We start from the raw sequence: 27,969 nt of genomic DNA on the forward strand, positions 1-27,969 counted from the left end.
GAAATGAACTTGTATGTAGTGGGCTGCCGAAGTTCTTGCTTGAATAATATATTAAATACCACTAGGGTTTTATTTTATTATCAGCGGTGTCCTGGGGTACCCACTGCCTGGCAATGAAATTAATTTACATCTAAACTGATTTTTAGCAGAGCAAAAATAGTCATGATAGTTTAGTTAAAATTTCAACACTGTATTACAGACAGGTTTTTTTAAACCAATGGGGAGGTATTGTATGAAATTAATGAGGTATAGGAAGCAGGAACCATAACATCCTGGCTTGTCTTTTCCTGACTTGACATGTCACTGTGCACATCACTTTTCTTAATTTTTTTATTTATAAAAATAGAATAAGGCTCATCTCTTATAGTTTGTGAAATGCTGAAAAAAATCTACAGAGGAAGATCATCGGACAAGTACCAATTATTTTTATGAAGTCTAGATTTAAAATTTATTGTAAAATTGAAGTTTAGAGACTGAATCGATTTTAAGTTTGGTATAGAATGTTATTTTGAGATTAAAAAAGCTTAGGTATATGAGTGGGCAAGTGGCCAAAATACATACATGTCCAATCAAATTATCTGAGTTCTGTAACACTCCGTTTCCTTTCCCCTGCACATCCTGGTACTCTGAAGAATTTATGTAGCACAATGTAAGAATAGGAAAGACTTGCCGTATGAAGCATGCACATATTTGGGGATCCTGAAAAAACATTAATACCTTTATGGATTCCTATTTTGAGAAACACATAGAAACAGAAAGGTTTCAGCAGACCTCACAAGTTTACTTTCCTCTGCTGTTAACAGAGATATGCTAGGAAACTGCAGAAGACTTAACAGAGATCTCCAGAAACTAATTTCAAGGTTCAGATGGGGAAACATTAGAAAACACAGCTTGACCGAGAATAGCTGTCCGGGATTCAGGAAGGGCTGGTCATGCTTCAATATTTCGCTGGAATTCTTTGAGGCAGTCACTGCCAAAGAAGACAAAGGATATACAGTGGCCATCATATGCTTTGATTTTTCAGAAAACAATTTACAGTGTTCTGTACTGGAAGTTAATATTAAGGCATGGAGGCATGTAATAAGTGGAAAGTTGGCTAAATGGCAGGAAACAAATGGAGTTATGAAACGGAATTTCTTGGAGCTGGAAAGCACTCATCAGCAGGGTTGTGGAAGTGTTGGCCTGTGAGTCCCAGGTTTTCCTGCTTAAATGAATAATTTGCAGTACCGTAATTCTCATGTTAAGGGCAATTGTTCTAACTTGTAGAAATTAAACTTTTCAAATTTTAGATTTCCATTGTGAGAAACAGGATAGCTAGCACGATTTGTAAGTGTTAATCTGTGTAATATTCGAAAACATGTGAAAGAAAAAGCTTGGGATCAAAAGTAAGAGTATACAAATAGACACAATTTTCAGTAAAGCAAGAGATTATTAGGACATGCCTGTCCTTTTAAATAAGGGTCTTCCTAGAGCTTTCTACTTTTGTATTTCTCTGGGAACTAATTTATCCTAGGTATTTACCAGGTATTTTCTTGGTCTGAAAGTGTAAACAATACTTTTGAATTTTTTGTCAGCAAACTAAAAGAGCTGTTAGCAATAACATAAAATTCTTTAGAAAACACCAGCTTCCTTTTTTACTTCTGTTTCCTTTTATTCCGTTTTCCTCATAGAAACAACATAGCACTTAGGTAAAGCTAGCAATTAAAAAAAACAGATGTTTGAGCTGAAGGAGTATGTGATATTAGGAAACAAAAGAGTGAGTAGAATTCTTTAAAAATTAAGCTAACAAGGCAGAATTGAATAAGACTTTGTATTTGAAAGCAGATAAGTTAGAAGGAAAATGGCAGGTGAATTGTGAAAAGGTACCAGACTGCAAGGTTCCTGTGAAGAAAACTTGAAAAAAGGATGTGTGCTTTAGGAAAGTGGAAAAACAGTTGCATTTTATCAAATATTGCTACTACAAGCAGTCAGATAGTTACTTTTGTAAATGAAAAAACATACTACACAAACGACTAAATCAGGCCAACATATAGGAAGAAAATAAAAATACAGGCATTCCTACTGAAAATCTGAGAGATATTTTCCAGTATTTTCTCTGTTCTTTTGTTCTTTCTTTTTTTTTCTTCCTTTTTTTTTTTTTTTAACCTTTTTATAGATACTGGTTTTACATTGTTGCCTGTAATTTCAGCAAAATAAGAAAGCAAGCACATGATCCTGCTCTTTTCTCAGATCAGTACAAAAGAAGTAGCAACCCTATTTTTATTGCTTTCTGATGCTTTTTGTAGGATGTGCATAGCTGGCAATTTCTGAGGAGCTGAAAGTTTTGGACCTTTTTCCCTGTGCTTGAGGAAAACTTGATAGCCTGATAGTTCACAAATAAATTCCTCATTCTTATTATTACAACTGTTACTATAAAAAAAAAAAACAGTTTAAACAGTAGACATTGTTTCAAGATTTTTATTCTTTGAATTTTTTAGGATAGGGAAGGGAGTATATTTGTATTGGATACTGAAATAGCAGCCAGAGGTTCTGAGGCAAAGATGTATTTACATGCATATACCAATAGGTAGCCTGTATGTTTTTGTGTTATTTGTGTTTTATTTTAAATGAAACTTAGTATATTGTAAATGATTAACAAATGATAGAAATTCTCATTGTTCTAGCTGCCTCTAATATGATGATTGAATTTCAGAAGCTTTCAACCCTAGTTACTGAACCAACAAACCTCAAGTCTAAGTCTGTTTCAGGATACCAATCAGACAAAGAGATCCCTCATCAGTTATAGATTATTCTCATCTCCAAATTCCTTCACTAGTGCCGACTTGGAGCAGTAGACACAACTTCCCTTTGGCCTACAATCAAACCTCAACCGGCTTTTAAAACATTTTTAAACCTTGAATTTCTCATGCAAATCTATGCATCTCTCTTTATATCTCTGCAAGTTCATATAGATTTATCAGCCTAGCTTTAAATGGAACATGAATGGAGAAATCACTACAACAACTAGAGAAATAAAATCTGAAGTGGTTTTAGTTTTCTATCTTAAAGCCAAACATAATTTCTGTACTAATAGCATTAAAGCTGTGGGTTTCTAGAAAGAATAAATTTGGCCCAAATATTCCGTACTCTTTTCTCTTTTTTCTGTGCTTGCATCCTCCTTGCATACTTCTGCTTTTTTCTTGGAATGCTGTTTTATTGTAGCTTTCCTATTCACATCTTAAATGCTTTCATTTCTGAGTTTCCCATCCTGCAAGTGGTGTTCATTTACACATTTAATTCTTCAGTGTCAGTGGTATGTTCCAGTTTCAGCCTCATTGATCATTTTCCGATTCATTAAATTTAGATGCATTAAGACCATGCTGATTTGGTTGACTAGTACCTAAAAGGCATTCTTCATAACTGTGCATCTTTCTCCTCTTGTGAATGCACGTCCCATGCAAATATAAGCAGATTCAGAGAATATACTTTAAATGATACTTCAGTCTTTGTCAGATTCTGCTACATCATTCTTTAGTTGTTGTATCTGGAATTGTAGTTTGTGAAAGGGAAAGGAATCGGTATTAATAGAATACAAGAAGACAATTCTGTCTTATTTCACCTTTTGCCAGCTAATAAGAGGCTTGCAAAGTTGTGCTTGCGAACAAGGCTCACACAAAATAGCATACAATATAAGGTAGGTACCAACCCAGCAGATTATAGGCGCATTTGAGGATAGTACTCTGTACAGACTTAGTGTCTACCTCCCTTCTCCTTTGTTTTCCTTTGAAATGCTTTTTTGCCATTCTTTGCCTCCTTCAGTGCTTAAGCAGAGTAAATATCCTGCTGGCAGCACACTGACAAGAAGGGAGAATGATGTGAACAGATGCCGTGCTCCTACATTCACCTAATCCTAATATTTTCCCTGGCACTTACGTTAACTTTTTTCCTTTCTTTCACTGTTTTCCTAGTCATTGTTTGATAGTTGTAAGTCCACATGGCCAGAGCAATAGTCTTTTTACAGACCTCCTTTTATCATCCCAACTGTGTCTTGTTTAACTTGACTGTTTAAATGGCTAAGAGTCAGCATCATCCAGTTCTGAAGTGGACTGGGCTGTAATCCAGCTCTTTCTGTTAGAGACAGACATTCATTTTTTTGGACTAGAAACAAATTACTTCCAAATGCTGGAAATGTGAGAAGGCTTTTCAAAAAAGGTTTTCAGGTGTTTATAGAACAAATTAGTATAAAATAGTTTTCAAAATGCTAAGCCCAATTTAAAATAAATATTTACTACTTTAGGAGTTGTGAAAATACAGCACTAGAAAACCCAAGTCACTGATCTGTAGCATGCATAAAACACACGGTGAGGGCACACTGGTGTCAAATTCCCCATGCATATTTCTGTTGTGCCTCAACTGGATCTCATGCATAAAAAAGGTTGTATTTTGGGTTTTTTTTTTACGTAAGACTACATGGCTGGCTGTAGGTCTGATGAGATGACTGCCCATAGCAATCAAAAATTGAACTGATAACTGTTATTTCACAACAGTTTTTGATTCAATTCCTGAAAATCAGAATCTAGGTTATCAAGATGACTGGAAAATGAGTTTTCATTGATCTGAAGGTTGTTTTTTGTGCCTCATGCAGCATCACATAGGCACTCTGTCATTCACAGAAAGACAAGCTAGTTGTCCACAGCTGTTACCTGTCCCTTTTGGTTTTCTAGTGTCTTGGTTGTCTCTCACACACCTTCCAACTTTCACAACAAATGAAATGGGATTTCCATAGATAAGTATCCTACACAACTGGCTCATCTCAGAACTGCTCCATCCTTGCAAGCCCATTCCATTCTCTCTTCTCAGCACCCCTCCCACCACGTGCGTTTCTTCATCAACTTCTCTCTCATCAGCTGTCACATTAATTTTAGATACGAGACTGCATGTCTGAATAGACTTTGCACTCCTACGGTTGCTGTATCACTCTTTTAAAGTGTTCCCAGTCTCGGTACCTCCTGGCCTCTCCAGGACTGAGGCAAATAAATTCGAAAAGCTTACATCCATAAAATCAAATTCTTACCCTCCAAAACAAGGTCAGAACATCCAGACTGCCAGCTGTGAATGATCCCTAAATGGTGCTAGTTCCCAGACTGTGCCAGAAATTGGTCGGTGGGTGCTGCCTGGCTCAGGCCAAAGCTGTGCCGGGGACTGTGGCCAGAGTTACAGACAGTGGACAACTGAGTTCCAGTCCTGACACTGTTTAGTTTATTGGTCATATATATATATCTGTAGCCACAAAAGAGCACAAGTTCCTGTGTATTAACAACACAAAAGAGAGATTTTTGCTGTCATTCACAGTGGCTGTTTGAGGATGTCTCCAAAGCTCAGTCTGAAGGTTCTGCTCAGCTCTGAGTGTGCTGCCGACATCCCTGGGGTTTTCAGTGCAGAGTTGTTACAGGTCTTCCTTAAACATCTCCACACCGCATCCATCCCTATGGCTAAGGTGGGACTCCTCACGTGACACGTCTTTGATTGAAGGCATTGGGGCATGAGAACTTGAGGAATCCATCGCTCTTTACTAGTGTGACCCATTTAAGTGTGCATATAAGTTGTTTTGAAAAGCTGGACTTGTTTCGGCTAAGTTTTGCGCTGTAGTTCAGGGCAGATATCTGTCCCACAGGATATCAGCTTGATTAGTAAAAGATTGGCAGAGCTCTAAGCAGCTTACCATAGGATCTGAATATGGAAAATATTGGCCGGTCTTTGTAACTGACATGGCTAACATACCAATTTAAATTAAATTTTGAATTTTAATACACCACTAAAATCAGTGTCTACATTCAAAAAATAGTCATCTAAGACATGTTTTAGATTAATAGCAGGTTTATGTTCATTAGACCACTTATTTGTTCCTGTGATTAAAATGTGCTTATGATGATGATTCTAGGATATATTGTTTTAGATGCTTTCTAATCTAGAACATATGAGTATGCCAATAGCTGTGTATCTAGCTTTGTATTTTCAGCTAGTCTCCTTGATTGATTGTGGTACAGTCTTACCATAGAATCATAGAACAGTTTGAGTTGGAAGAGACCTCAAAGATCATCTAGTTCCAGCCCTTCTGCCATGGGCAGGGACACCTTCCACTAGATAAGGTTGCTTAAAGCCTCATCCAGCCTGGCCTTGAACACTTCCAGGGATGGGGCATCTACAACTTCTCTGGGCAACCTGTTCCAGTGCCTCACCACCCTCGGAGTGAACAATTTTTTCCTTAGATCTAATCTAAATCTCCCCTCTTTCAGTTTAAAGCCATTACCCCTTGTCCTATCACTACATTACTATTCCTATCTTATTGCTTTCTCTTTCTCTTTGTTTTGAGCTTACGTGCTGCACACTAAAAAGATGCATGGTACAGTGACAAAAATAACATACAGAATTTCAACATAATTTTAAAAACAATTGTGAAAGAGAAATTTCAAAAGTTTGATGAGGTTACAGTTATTTTACGTACCTTTAAAAACAGGATTTTTATTCAGGTTTTATTCAGGATTTAATTCCTCATTCAGTTTTCATGATATTTTGAAAACGAATTATTTTTGTAAGAGTTGCTTGACTTGTTTTTAGAAATTCTCCCTATAATACTGCACTTTAATCAGGCTGTGACTCTGTGTACTTCAGCTTGAAGGAGATAAATGGCTTTTAGACGTGTGTATTTTTCTACTCGATGGAAATGACTTCCCCTCCATTTTTACTCTGAAGTAGTTTTTCTTAAAGTTTTACAGCAAGTGTAAAGTAAGGAAAGGATCACTGCAGTGCTTCCCACTTGGAAATGATTGTTTCTTTTCATTGCCTTTCATTATTTGTGAGTGTGTCTGCTCTAGTTTCTGCCTGAAAAAAGAGGGTATTGCATGGAACCTGGCTTTCAGACCCAAGCAAGGGTCAGAGGAGTTTGCTATGGCAGGAACAGTCCTGGGAAATCAGAAATCCCAGTGTCTCCAGTAGGGAAGCGCAGTGTTTACAGGATGGTGCTTCCTTCCTTTTTGAGCAGCTCTGCAGACAGCTGTGCTGAGGGGGTGGAACTAAACCTCTGGCCATTCTTGCATATTTATGGCTCCTGAGAACCAATTTTGTTATCATCCAGCAAACAATGAAGGAGGGAAAGACGCTTCCTATTGTTGAGATACCTTAGGTGGCTTTAAACAAGCTCTCAGGGTGCTTCCTAAGGTAAATGAAACTGCAGAAAATCTGGAGATACTATGACCAGACAGACTGAAGTTCCTGAACTCACTCTAAATGAGTGTCGTGGGTGGATCTTTGTAGCCCTATTAGAACAAGTGACCATTTGCATAAGTGGAATAATTCGAAGGTGACTCTTCAGTTAAGACAGAAACCAAAGGTGATGCAGTACTTAAAGTATGACAATCATCTTTTCTTTCTGTGCTGTGCAAAAGCAACACTGAACCAGTCTCCTGAGTCAAATCATTTATCTTTTTTTTTTGTTTTGAAATATTACCGTACAAATTGAAACAGCCAGGCTTTCAGGAATAAAAACTTTTTGATCATTTTCAATGATAAATGAATGATAGTTTTATACCCTCCATAATTTTTGCCAGCTTGCATATTTTCCTGTTTATTTAATTTTTTTTCTCTTTGGTTGCTTAATGCAAGTGCTGTATTGTGACATATTGTCAGAGGCAAATGATGTGATTTGCTTAACACAAGGTCCTTTCAAATGTATAAAGTAAACAATTACAGAAAGAAAGATTTTTCTCTGATCTGTGTTCGTGACAGTAAGATTGTGCTTGTGCACAGAGAGTTGCAACAATAGTTAAGAATTTTTAATTTGATGTAGTATCTTTTCCTCTAAAGAATAAACAGAATAGAAGCAGACTTAACAAGGCAATATAATGTGCATCTATAGTAAAACATAAGATGCTAAGTTGAATGCCTTTTTAAACAAAAGAAGTGTTCTGGCTTTACTGTTGACAGATATATTAGATGAGCAATTCGAAACTGTTTTTTTTAGAAAAGGAACTTTATTCTAAATAAGGGAAAAAAATTTTCAAGACATCACATTTTGTGGCTCTCCACCTTAATGCTACCACTTAATTAGTCAATGTATAGGAAGGGAAGATTCTTTTGGAAGTATTGTAATGTGTTAAGATATTCTAATGTGATGAATATTGCAAGATTGATTCAGTTATAATGGAATAGGAGAAGCTGAGAACTGTGACACTTTTTTTGAGTTCCCTATGTTATAATGAAAATCATGGTGAAAATTTTATTCATTCTGCTTATGGTGTCCAAAAAGATGCCCTATTTGATTGCATCTTCTTTGGTCACATTCCTGTAATTATTAACTGTTTAATGCCATCCTGGAATTCTACTCAAGACATTATATTTTAGGACAAAATGGAAAGTTCTACTTCCTTGAAATTATATAGATGAATGACTAAAACATATACTCCAGAGCTCTTAAAGGGAGGTTGCTCCTTGGTTCTGAATCGTTGCAGTAGATGCTATATTTTCCAACAAGACCTTAGTGGTCCCATTTGTTAAATGCATTTGTCTGAGTTTTGAATCAAATTAAGCATGTTTGCAAGTTCAGGGTCTATTTAGTGAGAATGAATTTCAAGGAAAAAAGTACTAATAGAAATAATATACTATTTTTTTTTTGTTTCGGAAGATGTAAAAGTGAATAATCAAATTGAAAGAAAACAGAAGTATCTAATACTTTGTAATACCATAACATCTACCGCAATATTGCCATAACTTTTTCTCAACTAATTGAGAACCTGGTCTTTAGTTCCTCTAGAGAATGAGGTGTGCAAGAATGAATGCATTTGGGTTTGTTGTTGGGGTTTGGTTTATGGGTTTTGATGTTGCATTTTTTTTCCTTGCAATGCTTTTCAGAACACAGATACCAGTGAAGGAAAAAAGAAGTACTGTAAATATTTTATAAAATGTCCATCCGAAGCCCCTCAACTTCTGGTAATTAGAGGCCATACTGTGGAGATTGACAGGGTAAATTACCAGTTAATGTTTACACAACAAAACATATGCCCAGTACAATATCCTACACTGATGTTACTGAAACCAGAGCCCGGAAATGTACAGTGGAAACAAGACGTGGTAGTTTTCTTGTGCCAACACAAACAGCAATTACAGCACAGTGTGAGAGAAGTCATAAGAAACACTACTGCATATCAGTAGTTCAACAAAGTCAGCACTTTTGTGTAATTGCAGGGGAAAAGGGCTGAAAAACATTACAGATCTCAGCAAGAAATGGCCCTTTATACTTTTAAACTGATCCTTGATAAAACAATGCCGGGGTCATGAGAAGGCTACTCTGCCAATTTTGCTTCACTGTGGGATCCATTGACATCTGGCTGAGCTGCGGAAGCTGGAAAACTTCTTTAATATTCTCTTGACAGTAAAATGGACATGTGGAAAACATTCTAATCTGTTAATCTTTGGTGCTCCTGAAGAAAAAGGACATTTGGCTTTATACTTTGTGATGATAAATATTAAGTCTCCAGACCTAGCTGTAAATAAGTTAAAAGCATTTGAATGGAGAATGCAGTCTTTATTTTCCAAATATGGGAGAAGATAGATATGCACCTGTGTAATCCAGATGATGTAATAAATGCCAGGAGGTTTTTTTTGAGGGCAGTTTACCATACGTCTTGGCAATTCACTTTTCTTTATGCTGAGTATGTTTTGTCGATGAATTTTAGGGAGCAGAATCTCTAATTTCCTTACGTCCTACGTACTAAAATAGAATAAAGTATTGTTTCACTCAGGGGATTATGAAAATAGAATTGAGAGATTCAAAATAGTAGTTATGCCTGAATAAAAAGCACAGCTTTTTATTTAATAGTATTAACTGTACAAATTATTTTTGGCTTGGACTTTAAATCTAATATGGAGTGATAGGGAATGATGGGCATATAGATCTGTTCGGCTTGAGATACGATGCACAGTTCTTCATTTTTGTTCTGAGATATATCTCCAGAAATAAAAAGAAAGAGGAATCTCTCACAGTAGAAAATAACTGCTATAAGCATATATTATGAATTGTAAGTATGAAGCTTATCTTGTGTATATTAATATGAAATGCAAAATATACCTTGGATTATGGAAAAACTAAACTAGAATTCAAAATTCTGCACATCCTTGTAGTACATTTTGAATTAATCTGAACAGCTAAAACAATGCATAAAGATAACACTTTTATACACTTCATGGAAGTTAAAGTGATTTCCCAGTTCCAAGTAGCAAATTATATCATTATAACACGTGTACCCTGTTGAAAATGTGTGACTTCCTTTAGAAAGCTTCAAATATCTTCATTTGCAAAATAGGTAGCCTCAGGAATTATCAGAACTATTGCTTTCCCTTGCACACCATCCCCCCGAAAAAGGTGAAAACCTTAACAACAGTTAAAAAGTGAAAACAGAGTTTTGTTCACTCTGAGGGTGGTGAGGCACTGGAACAGGTTGCCCAGAGAAGTTGTGGCTGCCCCATCCCTGGAAGTGTTCAAGGCCAGGTTGGATGAGGCTTTGGGCAACCTGGTGTAGTGGAGGGTGTCCTTGCCCATGGCAGGGGGGTTGGAACTAGATGATCTTTGAGGTCCCTTCCAACCCAAACCATTGTATGATTCTATGATACAATCAGGTCCTTTTATCTCTGCCTGCTTATTAATAAGTTCTGATATTTCATTGATTGTTACTGAGATCTGCAAGAGGAGTCAAATCTATGAACTTCAACTACAGGTTAGAACTACTACTACTGCTACTGATAGTGTCTTGAAGCCCATGCCCTTGTTCAAGCAAGCTTCCAGTGAATATTGATTTCAGTAAAGTAAGAATTAGTCCAATCCACTTTTATAAAGTTGAGGAGTTTCAAGAGATTTAGGTCTGTATAAAATACCAAACTTTTGTAAGCAATTGAACTGTGCTACTGGGGCTTTAAATCTTACTGTTGTATAAGGAGATTGAAAGTGCAGCAAAATCTGATTGAAAAGTGGTGGGCTAAGGTTTCTCAGGGACGTGCACAGAACCCACCACCATCCTGGTGTTTCTGAAGTAGCTAAAAACTTAAAACTTCAGCAGGATCTTCCATTTAGATGTCGCCATGTGTTTGTGAAGCAGAGTGCAGTTTGAGTCTTAAGTGAGAAAAAGCCATAGGCAGAAGTTTTGTGGTTCACTGCCTGTGTATCCTACATTACCCAATAGTTAGGATATTTATTTAGAAGGAAAGTGAAAAAAAAAAAAACGAGCCCCAGCTAGGATAGTAGCACTGCTAGACTGTTGGATGTATTTGTGTTTGGATGCGTGTGGGGTTTATTTTTAGCTCCACTGCTGAATCTGCTCCATTTCTAAGTCAGCTAAGTCTTTCTGAGATGGTTATTGAGAGCGGGGGAAAAAAGTTTGACTCTAGCCTAGCTTGATTCCTATTAAATAGATGAAATAGGAAGGAAAATGTTATAGTAGTTACAACAGTAACCTGAGCAACTTTCTGGAAAGCATAGGTACTGACATCAGAGGAAAAGCCTTGGAAGCATGAGATAGGAGTAGTCATCTACTTTAAATGGTAATGTGCAACAGATCATTTAATATGTCATTACTGCCATCATGTTTGGTATAGTAGCCAAAACCTTCAGCAGACACTCTGGAATGTGGCAGAGACAAGGGAGACTTGGGCTGGAGCATGTTTACCAACTGCTCCCTCCCCACATCCAGGAGAACGAGTGTCAGTCTGGTTTTAAAGGTGTGAGTTGGAACAATACTAAAAGTCACTAATATCTGAAAAGGTCTTTTCACTCTAAGTGTGGAAGCTCGTTACAGAGTTGAGGTGGGAAGCACTGGGTGAAGTTGAATTAGTTGTGGAAGAAAATGTCCTTGTACTGGAACTAGCAGGCATCAATATTAGCTACATAGAGGAAGACAGAGAAGAGGTTGAATTTAGCATACATTTTCAGACCCCTGAAGAACCCATTAGAATTCCTGATGCCATGTTGGGGTCCCCTCCAGCCATGTTGGTCCATTGAGCTTCCCTTCCTTCCACACTAAGGAGCCAGTGGTGGTTTTCAGGCTGTGAAGATCACACATGTTGTATAGATGATTAGCCCAAGCAAGACAGGGAGCTGATACTTCTGTAGGGCTCCACAGCACATCTGGACATGAGCCCCGGGGACGTACAGGAGGTCCCCATTTTTGCTGACTGGGTGGCAGGTGAGTATGATTTCAGAGATAATATGGAGAATGAATGTCAAACCAAAGTGGTTTTCGTGGGTGGGTGATGTTCCTGGCTCTAGGGGAGTCAGGTGCTGCTGTGTGAGGGCTCTGGCTGAATTGAAGTCGGATGGGATTTTAAATGCTGTTACCATTTCATTCCTTTAGATGCCCTGATGCTGATGTAGAATCATAGAATCATAGAATGGTTAGGGCTGGAAGGGACCTTCAAAGGTCATCTAGTCCAACCCCCCTGCAAGGAACAGGGATATCTCCAACTAGATCAGGTTGCTCAGGGCCTTGTCCAACCTGGCCTTGAACGTCTCCAGGGATGGAGCATCCACCACCTCTCTGGGCAACCTGTTCCAGTGTTCTACCACTCTCATAGTAAAAAATTTTTTCCTAATATCCAACCTGAACCTACCTCCCTCTATTTTAAAACCATTACCCCTTGTCCTATCACAACTGGCCCTCCTGAACAGCCTCTCCCCATCTTTCCTGTAGGCCCCCTTGAGGTACTGGAAGACCGCTATAAGGTCACCCCGGAGCCTCCTCTTCTCCAGGCTGAACAGCCCCAACTCTTTCAGCCTGTCCTCATAGGAAAGGTGCTCCAGCCCTCTTATCATCTTCGTGGCCCTCCTCTGGACCCTCTCCAACTGGTCCATGTCCTTCTTATGTTGGGGACTCCAGAACTGGACGCAGTACTCCAAGTGAGTACCATAATACTATCATGGAATGACATAGTTCTGCGCTGCTTTCCCAGCTTTCTTATAAATGCCATGATCGCTACAAATTTATTTTATAAAAATAGATGTTTTCTGCCACCCACCTATTGTGTTTGCTCTGATTGGTACAAGCTAGTGTCTTATGCCACTTGATGCATGTCGTGGTTTTAGGCTGATCCAGCAACTAAAACTCACACAGTCTCTCCTTCTCCAGTAAAGTAGAGAGGAGAGAAAAAAAAACAAAGGGACTGAGGGTTGAGACAAGAACAGAGGGAGCACCCACCAACCATGGTCCTGGGCAAAACAGGCAGAGCTTTTCTCAAAGCAAAACAGTTTATTAATGATTACTTAGAAGGACAAAGGGAAACAAAAACCGATTACTTGAGAGGACAGAAAGAAACAAAACCAGATCTTAAAACCGACACCTTCCCCCCCCCCTTCGTTTTCCTCCCGGCTCTACCTCCTCCCCCCAGCAGCGCAGGGGGCAGGGACTGGGGGAGTGCAGGTCAGTTCATTCCGTGCTGTTACTGCTGCTTCTTTCTTAAAGGAGAAGGAGTCCTTACACCCTTTTCCCCTGCTCCAATGGATCCCCTACCCACGAGGAAAAATCCACAAACTTCTCCAGCGTGAGTCCAGCCCACTGGAAACAATCCCTCCCCACAGATTGCTCCGGTGTGGGCTTTACCACAGTCTCGGGTACTTAGGGAGCTGTAGCCACTCGCTCCGGCGTGGGTCGTCACGCAGACTCCAGATGCCTCTCTGCCTCGTCGTGCACCCCAACACGACCATCCTCGGGCTCAGGCATCTTCTCCCCACGGGCTGCGAGTGGGTCGCTGCTCCACCGAGGCCGTCCTGGTTGCAGGGGGGCAGCCTGCTATCTCACCATCAGCCGCAGGGCAAACTCGGCTCCGGCACACCTCCTCCCGCTCCATCCTCACTGACCTGCTGTCGATGCAGCTGTTTCTCTCAGATCTCAGTCCTCTCCGGGTGAACTCAGCCCAGTGGGCACCCCGGGAGTGGGGTGCCCCCGAGTTCCCCAGCTGGCTCCGCCGCCGCCATTCTCCGTGGGCGGCACCGGCCCGACGCAGGCAGCTGCCCGGCCGGGAGCCAGGGAGCGGGGGCAGTGCCCTCCTCCCTTCTCTGCTCGATCCTGGGCAAAGCACCTTTTCCGGTCCCTTTGTCCTGACTTAAATAGGGCAATTCGCAGAGGCGCCCTATTGGCTCAATCCCGAGGGGGATGGCAGTCTGATCTGGTGGCCAGAACTAAGCCTAACCCGGTTCCAAAACCGGGGAGGTCACAGGGACCAAAACCCCTCTCCTGCCACCAGAACCACCCCCCCCTCCACATCAAACCATGACATGCATCATCCTGAAAATGTTCTGTTTATTCCAAGTGTGGGAAATTAGAGCTCCAGGAACAGTTTTGGCCACCCAGCTTAAGCTGCAGAATGAATCAACAGAAATTGGTCTTCCAGTAACTAGAAGGGTTGGGAGTTGGCAGAAGCTAACCAGGACTGAATGAGATCAAAATGATTCATAGTTTCTTTATAAGATATAGATACCGATAACAGGGGTACCTAAGGTAGATGAACTAGGTTATATGTTCCCTGAATGTCAGAAAAAGTAGTCTTTTCAGGTACTGTGATGCTCAGGTCAGATTTGCCATTTTTATTGATGGATTCGTATGTTCCGCATTTGCCACGTGCCCTTCAAATGCTGGATCTGTGTCTTTCCCTCGTTCTTGTAGTATCACTCTGTCCTTTCTCAATATTGTGACTCTCAGTGAAGTGCACTTCCTGCAGTCTGCATCTCAAACAGAACCTTCTTCTGTTCACCTGTAGTTCCATCATTCATTCAACTCATTCTCAGCAGATGTCCGATAATTCAGCCATTTTATTTTGGTGGATACATCTCTACTCTGCTTATCCTCCATGAGCTATCCCTTGCAAAGTGAGTGGATTTTGTTTCTTCATCAGACCTCTAGTGCCAGCAGTTCCAAACATGCTTTCTCCAGTTCCACCAAACTTTTCCTCTCCAGAGCAACCCTCAGTAACTTACATCGAGTTAAGTAACCTTTTTGTCTTCCCTGTCCATTCAAATCCCTCATTCATTTAAACTGGCATGTAGCATGTGACAAAAACCTGGTTGTCACCTGGACGCATGTCCAAACTTAAATCTATAAAATTAATAGTCTGCATTTTTAGATCAGATTATTTCACAAGACATAGGAAGCGGACAAATCAGAGGTTTACTTCAGAGCAGCAACTTCTGCTGAAGAGCATCTGGGGCAATAACTACTCCAGATCAACAGCAGCTGAATTGGGAAATCTGGTAATGCCCTGGGTTGCTTGGGGAGGGGAAGAAAGGGAGACTGGAAAGTGGCTCAGTGCTCTGATGGTCGTCACATCTTCATGGGTTTCGATGAGACCTTGAAATGTGCCTCCTGCTCCCCCTGCAGGTTTTGTGGTCATAGAATCATAATATCGTTTAGATTGTAAGAGACTTTGAAGATCATCGAGTCCAACCGTGATCCTTAGCAGGGGAGCAGCTCAAATTGCGTACAACCCCAAATTAGCAAACTCGGGTGTCTTGTAAATAAACTAGTGCATGTATTCAAAAAACAAAGTAAAATATGCCTGCAGAGTCAATACTAACAGTGATTTGTGAACATCTGCTTCCCAATATTTTTTTTTTATGGCTTAGGGTTTTGATTAGGACTTTCTACGCTTTATAAAATCTCAGAACCAGTCTGTCATGTTTAATGGTTTTCCCCCAAACATCCATAAACATTCTCTGAAGAACTGGTTCCGCAACACAGTTGTCAGCTGCTCAAGCCTGTCGGTGAGAGGTTTTTCTGTGCAAGTGATGATGCACTGTCAGCCAGACACAGGTTTTCCAACTGCGTTCCAGAGAAATTGCTTCACAGTTCTTTGTTGAGGTTAAGGGAAAGAGCATGGTCAGCTGCTGCTCTCTTGACCCTCAGGCATGTTAGCTACCAGGCTGACCAGTTCCTGATAATGAGGTGGAACTTTCCTAAGCTCGTAGCTAAGTCCAGACCGTGTGATCTCCTAAAATCCGTATTTCTCCTGTGCTAAATTTAAGAGTGCAAAGCTACAAGAATATCTTCAAGAAGCTGGTGTTAGAATTATTGAATATTAGCATAGTAAGGCTTTCTTCTTCCCCAAAACTTTTTCTCGGAAGTGGTCAATCCCATTTTTCACTAAAACTTTCCAAAACAACCCAGCCTGAGGCAAAGACGAGGCATGGAAAACATAAGATCCTGAAGTTAAAGGCTGACGAAGTAATAAACAACTGAAAGTAGGGCCCTTATGATGGAAAGTGTTAGGGAACTTTAACTCTAGATGTCATTGCCAGCTTTGCTTATAATAAATGTGTCAGTAGCAATATGAAAAGATGTGTGCAATAAGTTAAAGGAATGCTATATTAACCTATTTAATGCAGCACGTCTGCCCACAAATCGCTTGCATCTCAATATGTTTCAGGAGAAAAGTTTTTTGTGTTTGGTTTTTTTTTTTTTCTGGCTGAATGTATTAATTTTCTAACTAAATGAACTGGGAAATTATAGATTTTAGTGTAACAGTGACACCCTGTGGTCAGTAGCGATGGAATTTACTCTGAAAAGTAGTGCTTTCTTTTATGATGCATTAATCTTTAGCAAGACCAGAGAGAAGAAGAAACAAGAAGGAAATGTAGTTAACTTTCAGGGTTTTCCACAGAGAGAAGTCCTATTTTATGAGGCTTTGGGCAACCTGGTGTAGTGGAGGATTTCCCTGCCCATGGCGGGGGGGTTGGAACTAGATGATCTTTGAGGTCCCTTCCAACCCTAACCATTCTATGATTCTATGATTTATTGCCTTATATGTAGAAATATATGCTTCTAATTGCTCAAATACAACAATAATGTTTGTTTATATACAGTTGTCTTATTGAAATAAAGGGGAATGGCAAGCCTTGATTTTAGACAGCTTGATAATATAACTCAGAGAAGGGTCTCAAAAGGTGCTTTAGAAAGTGCTGCTGGCAGAGTTATTTATATTTCTATCTCTCTATTTCTATCTGTATCTCTACAGGAGGAATTTTCCCTGATGGCATACCAAGTGGTGTTGGGTAGCAGACTGACGAGAGAGAGGCACAGTAATAGGACAGTACCGCCCCATGCCAAGAGTGCCAGCTAGGCACTGACTGGGCTGCAGGGTTGAACAGTTGGGAGTATTGGTCTTGTGCTCCTTTCTGGGTGTACAGTGTTTGACCTAACTCGTGTAGGTCCTCCTTTTACTTCTTCGTCCCTTCCTTCTCCCTTCCTTGAACAAATCCTGAACTAACATACTCATATTTTGTCATATCTATACGCACCTATCTTTAAGGCACTGTGGTACTGAACTTTGCAAAATTTTGCAAAGCTTTCTGGAAAAACTAATCTTTTCCTATTTAGTACCTATTTTATACATGTCTGAGATCCTCAATATTCTGGTTTCAAAATGTCATAGTTAAAAAAAAATCCCAATTTATGAGAAACCTGGTTTACAGTTTCTGGTTTATGCCTCATACATCCCTGGAGTTGCTGATGCTGATCTTGCCATTTTTAAGAGAGGGACAAAGTTAGTTTTCTGTCAGATGAAGCCAGGTTTAAAGATAAGGAAGGAAGGAGACTGACTGTCCCAACAAGAAGTTATGGGGAGGTAGCAGAGCAAACTAAGAAACATGAAGCATTTATTATTCACTGGCAATAATGATTTCCTGTTAAAACTGGCTATTTGACAAAGGTGATGAATTTGATTCCTTGCTCTCTCATTGGGGAATTAGGAAGTTAGCATGGGACAGGAGCAAAAAGTCTTCTGCCTTCTCTAGAGAGTAAGCTAAAGCTAGCCAAAGCTAAAGTTTGGAAGGTGTTCAGGAACCACTGTCAGGAATTTAATGATTATCAAAACTCGGCAAGTGTCAAAAAAGATTGGAGCACTGAAGTTGTCCTGGAAGCCAAGCCATTGTTCACCCACACACACATCTATACATAAGCAGCTCAGTGAGTGCTCGTCTAGGACATATCCTACCAAATTGCTGCAGAGCAACTTCTCATGAATCTCAGCACAATTTAGTGCCTGTTAGGAAGTGACAACCAGACTGTGGGCTTTTTAAAGATCTCCCATTGACAGTGAATGTTTTGCAAGCTCAGATTGCTGAAAGGCTTGAAACTCATTATCTCCTTTAAAAGCCAGACAAATGCAGGACATGTGATGAAGGAAGAGGCCTTGTTTTACACATTATGTCAATTTTTAGCTTTTCTTTTAGAACCCCTTATGTTTTTAATGGCTGCAAAAGCAAAACAGCTTCATAGCTGCTCAAACTTGCAGAGAAGTTATTTATTAGGTGCTATTTCAGACTCTGCTTGGACAGGCTGGGCTGTAATATTAACCTCCAAATTAGTTAGTAGAGCTGCTGAAGGATGTTTTCCAACATCTGTTTTTAGCACTGTTAGAACAGACCTTGGAGTATGGATTATTTAAGGTCTTTTTGAATGGGGCCACACTGGAGATGAACTGCAATGATTCTGCATAGGAATCAGAAAACACATTATATTTGCCCATACCACATGCAAGAGCAGACAGATGCAGCTGAGCCTGCTGCTGAAATAGCAGTATGTTGCAACAGACATCTTCTCAGAAGTGTCATGAAGAGAACTTTAAAGAACAATATCTTAAAGGCAGAGACACCCACTCATTGCATATTAAGAGCACTCATTTGAAGACGCGTCAGATTTGGAGGTCAGGCAGAGCTGCTGCATTATATACACTGTGTCAAGACCTTGTCTACAACTGGCTGAATGTTAAAACAGCAAATGCATCCTGATGCAGACACCGTTATAGAGACAGAAACATGTTCATGCACAGCTTCTGGGAAGTAGTGGTTTAAGTGTCCTGTACTAGGATGAGAACTGCCGTACCAAGGATGTTACCAACGTAAAGCTGTGGCTGGACTGTCTCTTTTTTCTGCTTAGCCAGGGAAGTTGAGGGTTTAAAAGACAGAATAATTATCACTGTCCATCATCTGGAGGTTACTGCTCTCACTGCTTATCCAGCAGAAGATAGCATTTTTTATGCTCTTGCATGTATGCTGGACTAAAATGACCAAGCACACTCCAGCTTCTAGTGGAGGCAGTTTGAATTAACCCAGATGAGGCTGCCTGAGAATACTAGGGTGTGCTTAGACAAAGATGAGTATTTCATGTTACCTTTATGTTACTGTGGTATTCCTATACCCCTCCATGTATTCACAGACACTTTCAACAAGCAGTAACAAGCAACTTGCACCCCAGTGTTACAAGATTTGCACTGCAAACACAGAACTAGAGTGGCATCACAAGTGTTTGTACAAGCATATCAAGAAATTATCAAATTCCTTTAGAAGACACTAGCTTTTAACACTGGCAGTGTATTATTTCTTGTTTTTTCTCCCAGTGAGAACCCTGTGAAGCACTGGAGTAGGCTACTGATAGTAACATAGGTGACACCCCACTGGAGAAGGTTCTCCTCAGATTTGAACTGGCAAACTTAATTATTGATTTAATTATCACCAATACAATTTAGTTGATATTTTTCCCATTTTTGCAAAACAACAAGCATTTCATGAGATAATGCACTGGGGTTACAAAGTGGCTGCTTATATGCTACTAAAGCTGTTTCTCAGTTTGTTAATCTTCCTTAGGACCTGTATAGCTGAGATGTACCTCAGCACATTATTTTCTTATAGCTTTTATCCCCATGTAAAAGTTACTGAAAATAAGTACATCAAGAAGAATGCTCTAGCGGTTATTACGTAACCTGACAGCTAGCAGGAAACTCCCATGAAGGACACCTTCTTCAACATTTTCATCCCTGAAATAGTAATTTCTGATGGAAATCTTAAAAATAGCCTGAAAGAGCAGACACAGTGGTGGGATGCATGCTTGTATCATACCAGCACTTTTACATGTTAGTCCCCTTTTCTCTTCCCCAGACCTTCACTGTACCCTAAGTCTTTCCATTAAGAGGCTTTAGGTGTATTTCTGCCCGGACACTTACAAGCCTGACAGCTGCCACTGTGGAGCTTCAGGCAATGGCTTCTGGAGTAAATGTATGAATTTTAGCAGCTAATGCAAAAAGAGACAGAATTTCCAGTTGAAAGCTATCATAAACGCATATCCTTTGTGTATTGGACACAGATGTGTTGTATAACGCATTTTCTGACCGGTGGGTTACACAAACAAAGTGTGTAAGTGTGTGACAAGTGGCTAAAATGTGAAACGTACTTTCATGACTCACTCCATAATTCACCGATTAGTGTACTTTAAAGTACAATATCCCTTCTTAGTTTCATTGTGTGAGCAATATTAAGCAGTACTGTCTTGCCTGTCACAGTGATGCACCTCGGCACCTTGGAGGTCTTTATTACAGGCTTTGAGCAGCTACCTAGCTTGAGAAAATGTTCCTTGCCTCAGAATAAAGACTTGGGACAACACTTCATTGCATTACTCTTTATTATTGCCCTCCAGAAATGTTGGAACTTCAAAGAGCCTGTAAGGCCAATGATAAAACTATGGAAAGCACTGTTAAAACTAGAAGCAAATGCAACAGAACGGTAGGGAAGTTTGTTTCAGAACTGAAAAAAACCCACTGATGGGTATATTCGGAGAGAGGACTTAGCAACTGCAACATGCTGGACATTGTCTTCTGCCTACCTTGGCAGCTAGTTGTATTCACCGCTGTGAAAAAGCAGCTCAGACTCCCAGCCTAGCCTGTGGAGTCAAGTAGGTCCTTCAGAAGAAGAGTGACAGAAATCAGCTTGCTGTGCAGTCAGGCCTCTAAGCTGATCTTACTGACTTGTATATGTGAGTAACAGGCAGGGTTTAACCTCTGAATCTCTCTGGACCCAATGTCAAAGTTGGAGTTTTGAAAAATTACCTCTGCACAGGAACTCCTGTCCTGAATTTGAGCTGTGATTGCACCTTGATTCAGTCTGCCTGACTTCCTATACATTTTTGGTGTATGTCTGCCTAAATTAGCCCTAGGGGGAGGAGAACCTGATAGGGTGCTTAAGATAGAGAGAAATTGGTGTCTTTGAAGACCTGATGACCTTTCTGCCTAACAGTATTGCCTGCCTCTGATTATGTCTAGAGCCTGAATGCCTCCAAAGGCATCTAATCTTCAAGAGGAAGTCTGAAGAGCTTTCTTTGACAAGGGAGAGTCAGTGTCCTAGATCACATACCAAACATGTTAAAACAGAAAATAATGCTTCCCAATTTCAGCTTTATTTTCAAATATAATCACAGAAAGAAGAAGATGTAAGAGCTCGCTAAACAAGTCAGTGGAAATTACAGGCTCAGTTCTTTTCCCTCCCTGAACAATCTCCTAGGGAAGGCTTTATCCCATAGGAAATTTAATATTATCTGTTGGGCAGAGCTGATAACTGGTTTACTATTCTTTATCGTGAACATGCTGAGAATCATAGAATCACAGTATCATTTAGGTTGGAAAAGACCTTTAAGATCATTGAGTTCAACCATTAACCTAACACTGCCAAATCCACCACTAAACCATGTCCCTAAGCACCCCATCTACATGTCTTTTAAATATCTTCAGGGATGGTGACTCAACCACTTCCCCAGGCAGCCTGTTCCAATACTTGACAACCCTTTCAGTGAAGAAATTTTCCTAATATCCAATCTAAACCTTCCCTGATGCAGCTTGAGGCTTTTTCCTCTTGTCCTGTCACTTGTCACTTGGGAAAAGAGACTGACACCCACCTCGCTACTACCTCCTTTCAGGTATTTGCAGAGAGCAGTAAGGTCTCTCCCCTCAGCCTCCTTTTCTCCAGGCTGAACAACCCCAGTTCCCTCAGCTACTCCTCACAGGACTTGTTTTCTAGACCCTTCACCAGCTTTGTTACTTTTCTGTGTATCAAATACTCCCTTAAAAAAATATTCGAAGTAAAGATTGGAACCTGTATCTATGGAGAACTTCCATGATAGTCAATCTATTCAGTTATTCCAAACATCTTAAAAACCAGGCTTTTGAATGCTGCTCCAGGACTGTGCTAGAGTGTGAAATTTGCTTTTTTGGGCATTGTGTTTTCTTCTAGGCTGGTGAATATGAGAAACAATGGGTCAGACTCACCAGGCTAAAATTCTTTAAACTTTTGTTTCCAGTTGATTTAAACTCATGAACTTTTTAACAGATCTGCCAAAATTTAATTCTTTACATTGTGGTGTTCAGTTTGGGTGAAAATACCTTGTAGTCTTCCTCTAAAACAAGAACAAAAACAATTATTTACATGGTGGTTTCATGATCTCTAATAAAGAGGAAAGAAAAGAAAGTGAAAAGAGAGAAAATGCTAGGAGGGAAGATCTTTGTGGAAGAATAGCCATTAATATGAAACACATTGTAGAGGGTAGATGTCTCAAATGGATGACATGTAAATCAGATGCTAATATTAAGACTTCCGACTTGCAAAGACTTATGCATATGCTTAAAATTACACATTGAATAAACTTTATTCAAATTACAATTTGAATAAACACATTGATTATATTTGGTTGCATGTACACCTTTGCAGGAATAGATACAGACTACTTAAAAACAACACGTAGAGAGATAAAGAGAGAAAAGACCTGGAACTCTGGCTCTAAAACAGCAATCATCTTATCTGCCAAAGTCACATGTAATGAACCACTAGTTCTCTGTTCCGCATCCTGTGTTTGATGAGTCTTACCTTATAAAGATGTCAGGACTAACGCCGTTACAAGGAATTTCCTCCTCGAAACATTTGTGGAGAAATATGTATTTTATCCATGGTAACTAGTATGTATAGCCTGCTATTTATGAGTAATTATAAATAATACTCTGCGCTGATGTTGCATTTTTGTGTTGTTGTCTTCCAGATGGGAGTTGCTGTAGTGGATTCATCGGTTGCAGGGCTGGGGGGTTGTCCCTATGCAAAAGGTGCTACGGGAAATGTAGCCACAGAGGATGTGATATACATGCTTAATGGTCTGGGGATCAATACAGTAAGATATTTTTACTTTCTACTTAAGACTTTAAGGAAAACAAAAATAGTTTTCTAGAAAACATATGATACGTACCTGACAATTTCTTGTGCTGTACCTTAAAATATTGGGAGCAAATAGTTTTTGCAAACTCAGTGCTTCAACATGACTTGACACATAACATGAATGATGTTGTCTCCACAGTTCAGCAATTTACAATAGAATTGGTTCGCGTATTTGACAGGAATTTGAATAACTCCCCTTTCCCTACCTGGAGGTTTGAGGAGCTCAGCAGCAACTGCTTTGAGTCATTGCTCTGCCTCAGTAGCCACAAAAAAATTACTCCTGTAGACATTGCCCCAGGAGCCTGATCAGCTCTTCAGTGGAAAGACTGAACAGAACTCAGCTTTTTTCGCAGAGCTTTGGATTTGGTTCATAGTACTTACTAATTCGTTATCATTTTTTCTGGCTTCAAATTAGAAAAAAATTGTAATGTTTGGAGTCCAAGCACAGGACATTGCGATTTCCCAGGTATCCACCGAACGTATTTCAAAATTGTACAAAATCTGTTACTGGCTAGAAGGCTTCACAGCCATTTTTATTTCCAGCCCTGTTCTTGAAGGAGAGAGAGCAAAGCAGCTTATCTGCACTGAGCTGAGCTTTAATGAACCTTACCAGTGAGCATCCCCACTTCAAAAGCACACAGTTAGTATCCCTGGCTTGGTTGGCATGTTAATTGTTCTGTTTTCCTGGGAACCAAGTCATGCTGCCTTCTCCAAAGAATGTGCTCTTTGGTCTTCCTGTTGGTCGTCCTTGTTCTGGAAACGTGACATAATGAGTTTGTACTAGCTCGAGCAATACAAAGACTTTACCTTTAACTTAGATGTAAACTTTGAGAGTCAGGCTCAAAGGAGAACGTATAAAGAGCTGCCAAAGCTCCAACGTATATGGTTTGTATTTAAACTACTGCAGAAAGAAATTGTAAAGTCTAGATCTGAAATACAAATATCTGAGTTACTGGGGAGCTTACTACTTGTCTGTCGGTTGCAGTTCAGTGTGACAGGCATGCCAATGGAGTTCCTTGACGTAAAAGGATCATGAAACTTGTTTCTGAGTTGAACATCCCCTGAGCACTGTTAAAGCATAGTTAGTGCCTTACAGAGTTCACTGTAATATTTATCTGCTTTCATGTGCTTCTTAGGGAGTTCTGGGCAGAGTCAGATACCTGTTTAGAAAAGGTTTGATGAAAAGTGTCCGTTGTTCAAGTGGACTCTGTTTTGAACTGTTTGTATATGCTGTGGGATAGCTTTCTTCATGAAGAAGGTGTTTATTTTGAAACAATACAGTTATTTGTAATAAGGAGGAGAAATGTATTTCACTTGACATTGCTGTGAACCTTAGACTTGGGATTTCAGTTTAGTCTTTCCTTGGGCAAAATATCCATTGACTTTTCCAGCTAAGTCATAGCAGAAGGAAACACTTAAATAAAAATAACCTGAATAAATGAAATATACCTTGTTCTAGGCTTTTTGATAAGATTTATTAGCCTGTTAATGATCTGATGTCCAAGCAGGAATCTAGCTTGTCTTACAGGTTGATACCAAAGAATCTCACCATCAAACATACCAAACACTTAGTTATCCTTTTTTTTTTTTTTTTAATTTTAAATTACATAATAGGAAAACACAAGGCTTTGCTTCTTGACCCTTTTCTGGACCGTTAAGAAAAGAATGGTTTACTGGATGAGAGACACAGAGCCTCAAAATTATTACTTTAATGTATGAGCTTTGGTCTTTGCAGTGTTGGTTGGTTTTGGTACCATGGCCAATTCTGTAAAATCATTATCACAAAAGTTTATTAATATGACCCTTTTTGTGTAATGGCACGAAATGAAATTATAAATACTAATGTCCATTTGTTCCTTTCAGCTGTGCGCTAAAGCTTTCATTTTGTTGACTGAAGTCACTTAAATTGTCAACCAAAGGAGGGACAGTATTTTAGCATACATTATTGAGTTCAGATTGATTGGATACATCGAAATAATAATTAATGCTTGTTCTATACTGTTCTTCAGAACATGTAACCAAGAAGTGACGCATGAAATGAATCTCCAGCAGGCTAAATCTGAAATATTTTTCTAGCGAAGCCCATCTACAAAGAGATTTATTGGTTGTACCATGGTAATGGGTAGATAATAATGTCATAGATCATTGATGCTTATGAAACTTTGTCAGGAGACATTTACTTTCTATAAAAACAGTTTCTATATGGTTCCTCTGTAATTACAGTAGTGCTCGTGCTTATGATGCCTTCAAAGTGCTTGGCAAACAATAAGCCTTTCTGAGAAGCAACTAAGTACTAGCCTCACATCACTGACACTGAAACTGAAGTTCAGAGAGATAATAGACTTGATATTTATGAATGCTGGATGAGAACCGATTAACTGAAATCAATGAGAGTTAAAGGACTTTGCCTTCTGGCAGAAGCTTTTCTGACTTAAGGCACTTATCCAAGTTCATAGATACTCTTGGAGGTACTTGTCTTTCTGTTTCATGGTTTCATTCCTTGGTGTCAAGGAATAATTCTGGATATATGGAGTGGTTGTCAAGTACACTTAAGTACATTTCTGAGTATCTATCTGAAGACGTATTATTTTAACTCAACAACCTTACAAACACCTGTCATGAATCTTTTCCCATCACCATCTGTGAGTCATGTTTGTGAATTCTGGGTTTTGTGCCCTCATGGTAATCCTCTTTGGTTCACGATTCTTACCTAAGACAGACAATTTAAAAGGCAGAGATGCTTGTATTCCATTTAATGAATGTGAACTGTGAACATATATTTCTTATCAACATGCATCACAATATGCAGCGTTACAGTGCTGAAAATGTGAACTTTGTGTGTTTTGAGGGGTTTATTTTGCCATCTTCCTTAATCTAACTACCAAGTATGTCTGTGGTGTTATGTTTCTCATTTCTTCCTAGTAAAAAAGCACAGATGCTGTAAGAATTTTTTAGATTCCATTATGTACAATAACACTCTATAAACTAAGCCTAAGTAATGATCAATAAAGGATAAACAGATAGAGCTGAAATCACCCTTGTTATAACAGCATTAAAATGAGACAATTATAAAAGGATGTCTTTGAACAGTATGTTTTAGATGGTGCCATATACTAGGGCCAATTGGAAACTTTGAAGCATTTTTTTTAATTAAAAATGTTTTTGATTACATTTCTGTCAAGTAATTCCTATTCTCATTAACATTTTTAGCCAAGAATGAAAACAGTGAAGTTTACTGTAGAACATGGAAATAAGTGCTAGATCCAATTAAAGGATTAAGCATCTAAATCAGGTCTTGGTCTGAACTCGAATGCATAAATCGAGAAGTGTTATGGAAGCGTTTTTCTCGTGCAATGCATCTTGTACTCTTTAATGTTGAGTGACATGCTTCTCCCAGTTTTATGTGACTGCTCAGTGTATTGGTATTTCAAAGTCCCCTTTCACATCCCTTCTACAAGAACTTTATTGGCTTCTAAATTCCAATCTTTGGAGCAAGTACTTACATGACTTACATGATCTAACTCTAAAACTTTTACTGTACATGAGTAATCCAGGAGACTAGTAACGCAGCGTTTTTTTTCCTCTTTGATTGGTGATCTGATTCCATTTTAGCAATCAAGCAGCATAGATATGTATCTTATGTTAGTTAAAACACAGTTAATTGCTCAAGAAACATTTTTTTTTAGCATGGGCAGATCAAGAAGCTGCAATTTTTTGCTCAGTTGTGCTAGCAATGTTAATTGCAATTTTGCATTAAAAAGAACTTCATCAAGACGGAGATTCTGTTTATTCAGGAGAATGCAGGATCCTGTTTCTCATTGAACTCGGTGTGTTTCCTCCATTTTCCTGAGCAGCAAATGGGATATCTATAAGCATGTATTTTTCTTCCAACTTTTTCAAGTTGTTATACCAGTTCTTCATTCCAGATTCTTTCATGTTTGAAAGGTATTACTAGGGTGTTTGGTCCACTGCTGTTAGGAAAAGTAATCATGGTCAAAGTGGTAGAACCTTCCAAACAACTGGAAGCAGTGAAGCTGTGGCTATTCTGTACATCGCTGTAACTCTACTGATCTCCATTACTGACCAATGATGTGAGTCAGGTCCTTTGTTTGCAAAAATTAGACCCTGCAGCAAAAAAACATGGAGTTTAAGATTTTCAACATGCACATTCATTATTCTTAATGTTTTTCACCTCTTTTTTAGGGAGTAAATCTTTATACAGTGATGGAAGCTGGAAACTTCATCTGTACAGCTTTGAACAAGAAAACTAACTCAAAGGTTGCACAAGCTTCTTTCAATACCGGAACTATCAATTAAATGGATTCTTTTTTTTTTGAGCTTAATTACATTTCTCATCTACCTTGGCCGAGGACATTCATATCAAGAAAACAAATATAAGAAAATAATTTCAGCAAAGAACCAAAATGGAACCCATATATAGCTTTTTATTATGAGAAGAGTTACTGTACTGTACTGTTTTGTCATGAATTGTCTGATTTGAAAGTAAGAAATAAATGACTGTAGTACAGAACCCTGTGCTTGGTACTTCTGCAGATGAAAAAAATGTATAGGCATCAGGACATTTTACCATGTTTTAAATTGAATTTTAGTTCTTTTCAGGAAAACTGAATAGAAGCAGCAAATACATAGTTAATTCTTAATCAAGATGACTTTTAGAACAGTACAAATATTTGCAGTAGTTTATGAGATCCCACACTGTGTGTGGCCATTCTATTATGTGTTTTATTTATCTGAATCTTTACTTTTCATTTGTCAAGTCAGTTGTGTTATGAACATGAAGCCAAATCTGAATTCACCATAAGAATTTATTAGCAATAGCACTTTTTAATTTTTGTTTTGTTTAACATCTGTTAAGTATATGGATGACTTTATCTTGTTCCAAGGCTTTGTGGTGAATGGCAGTCTGCCAGATC

The 27,969-nt window shown here is 39.1% G+C and overlaps 1 protein-coding gene across 4 annotated transcripts in view; it reads left to right on the forward strand.

Moving 5' to 3' along the window:
• The window catches only part of HMGCLL1 (3-hydroxy-3-methylglutaryl-CoA lyase like 1), an 84,620-nt gene extending 57,268 nt beyond the window's left edge, over nt 1-27,352 (forward strand). For all 4 annotated transcript variants that reach the window (XM_086608321.1, XM_086608319.1, XM_086608318.1 and 1 more), the window contains 2 exons: nt 22,866-22,991; nt 27,239-27,352. In XM_086608321.1, the coding sequence (XP_086464447.1) occupies nt 22,866-22,991; nt 27,239-27,352 (240 nt within the window). The remainder of the gene's footprint in view (nt 1-22,865; nt 22,992-27,238) is intronic.
• Nucleotides 27,353-27,969: the final 617 nt, after the last annotated feature.

Source organism: Tauraco erythrolophus, chromosome 2, assembly GCF_009769465.1.
Source record: "Tauraco erythrolophus isolate bTauEry1 chromosome 2, bTauEry1.pri, whole genome shotgun sequence".
Lineage (NCBI taxonomy): Eukaryota > Metazoa > Chordata > Aves > Musophagiformes > Musophagidae > Tauraco > Tauraco erythrolophus.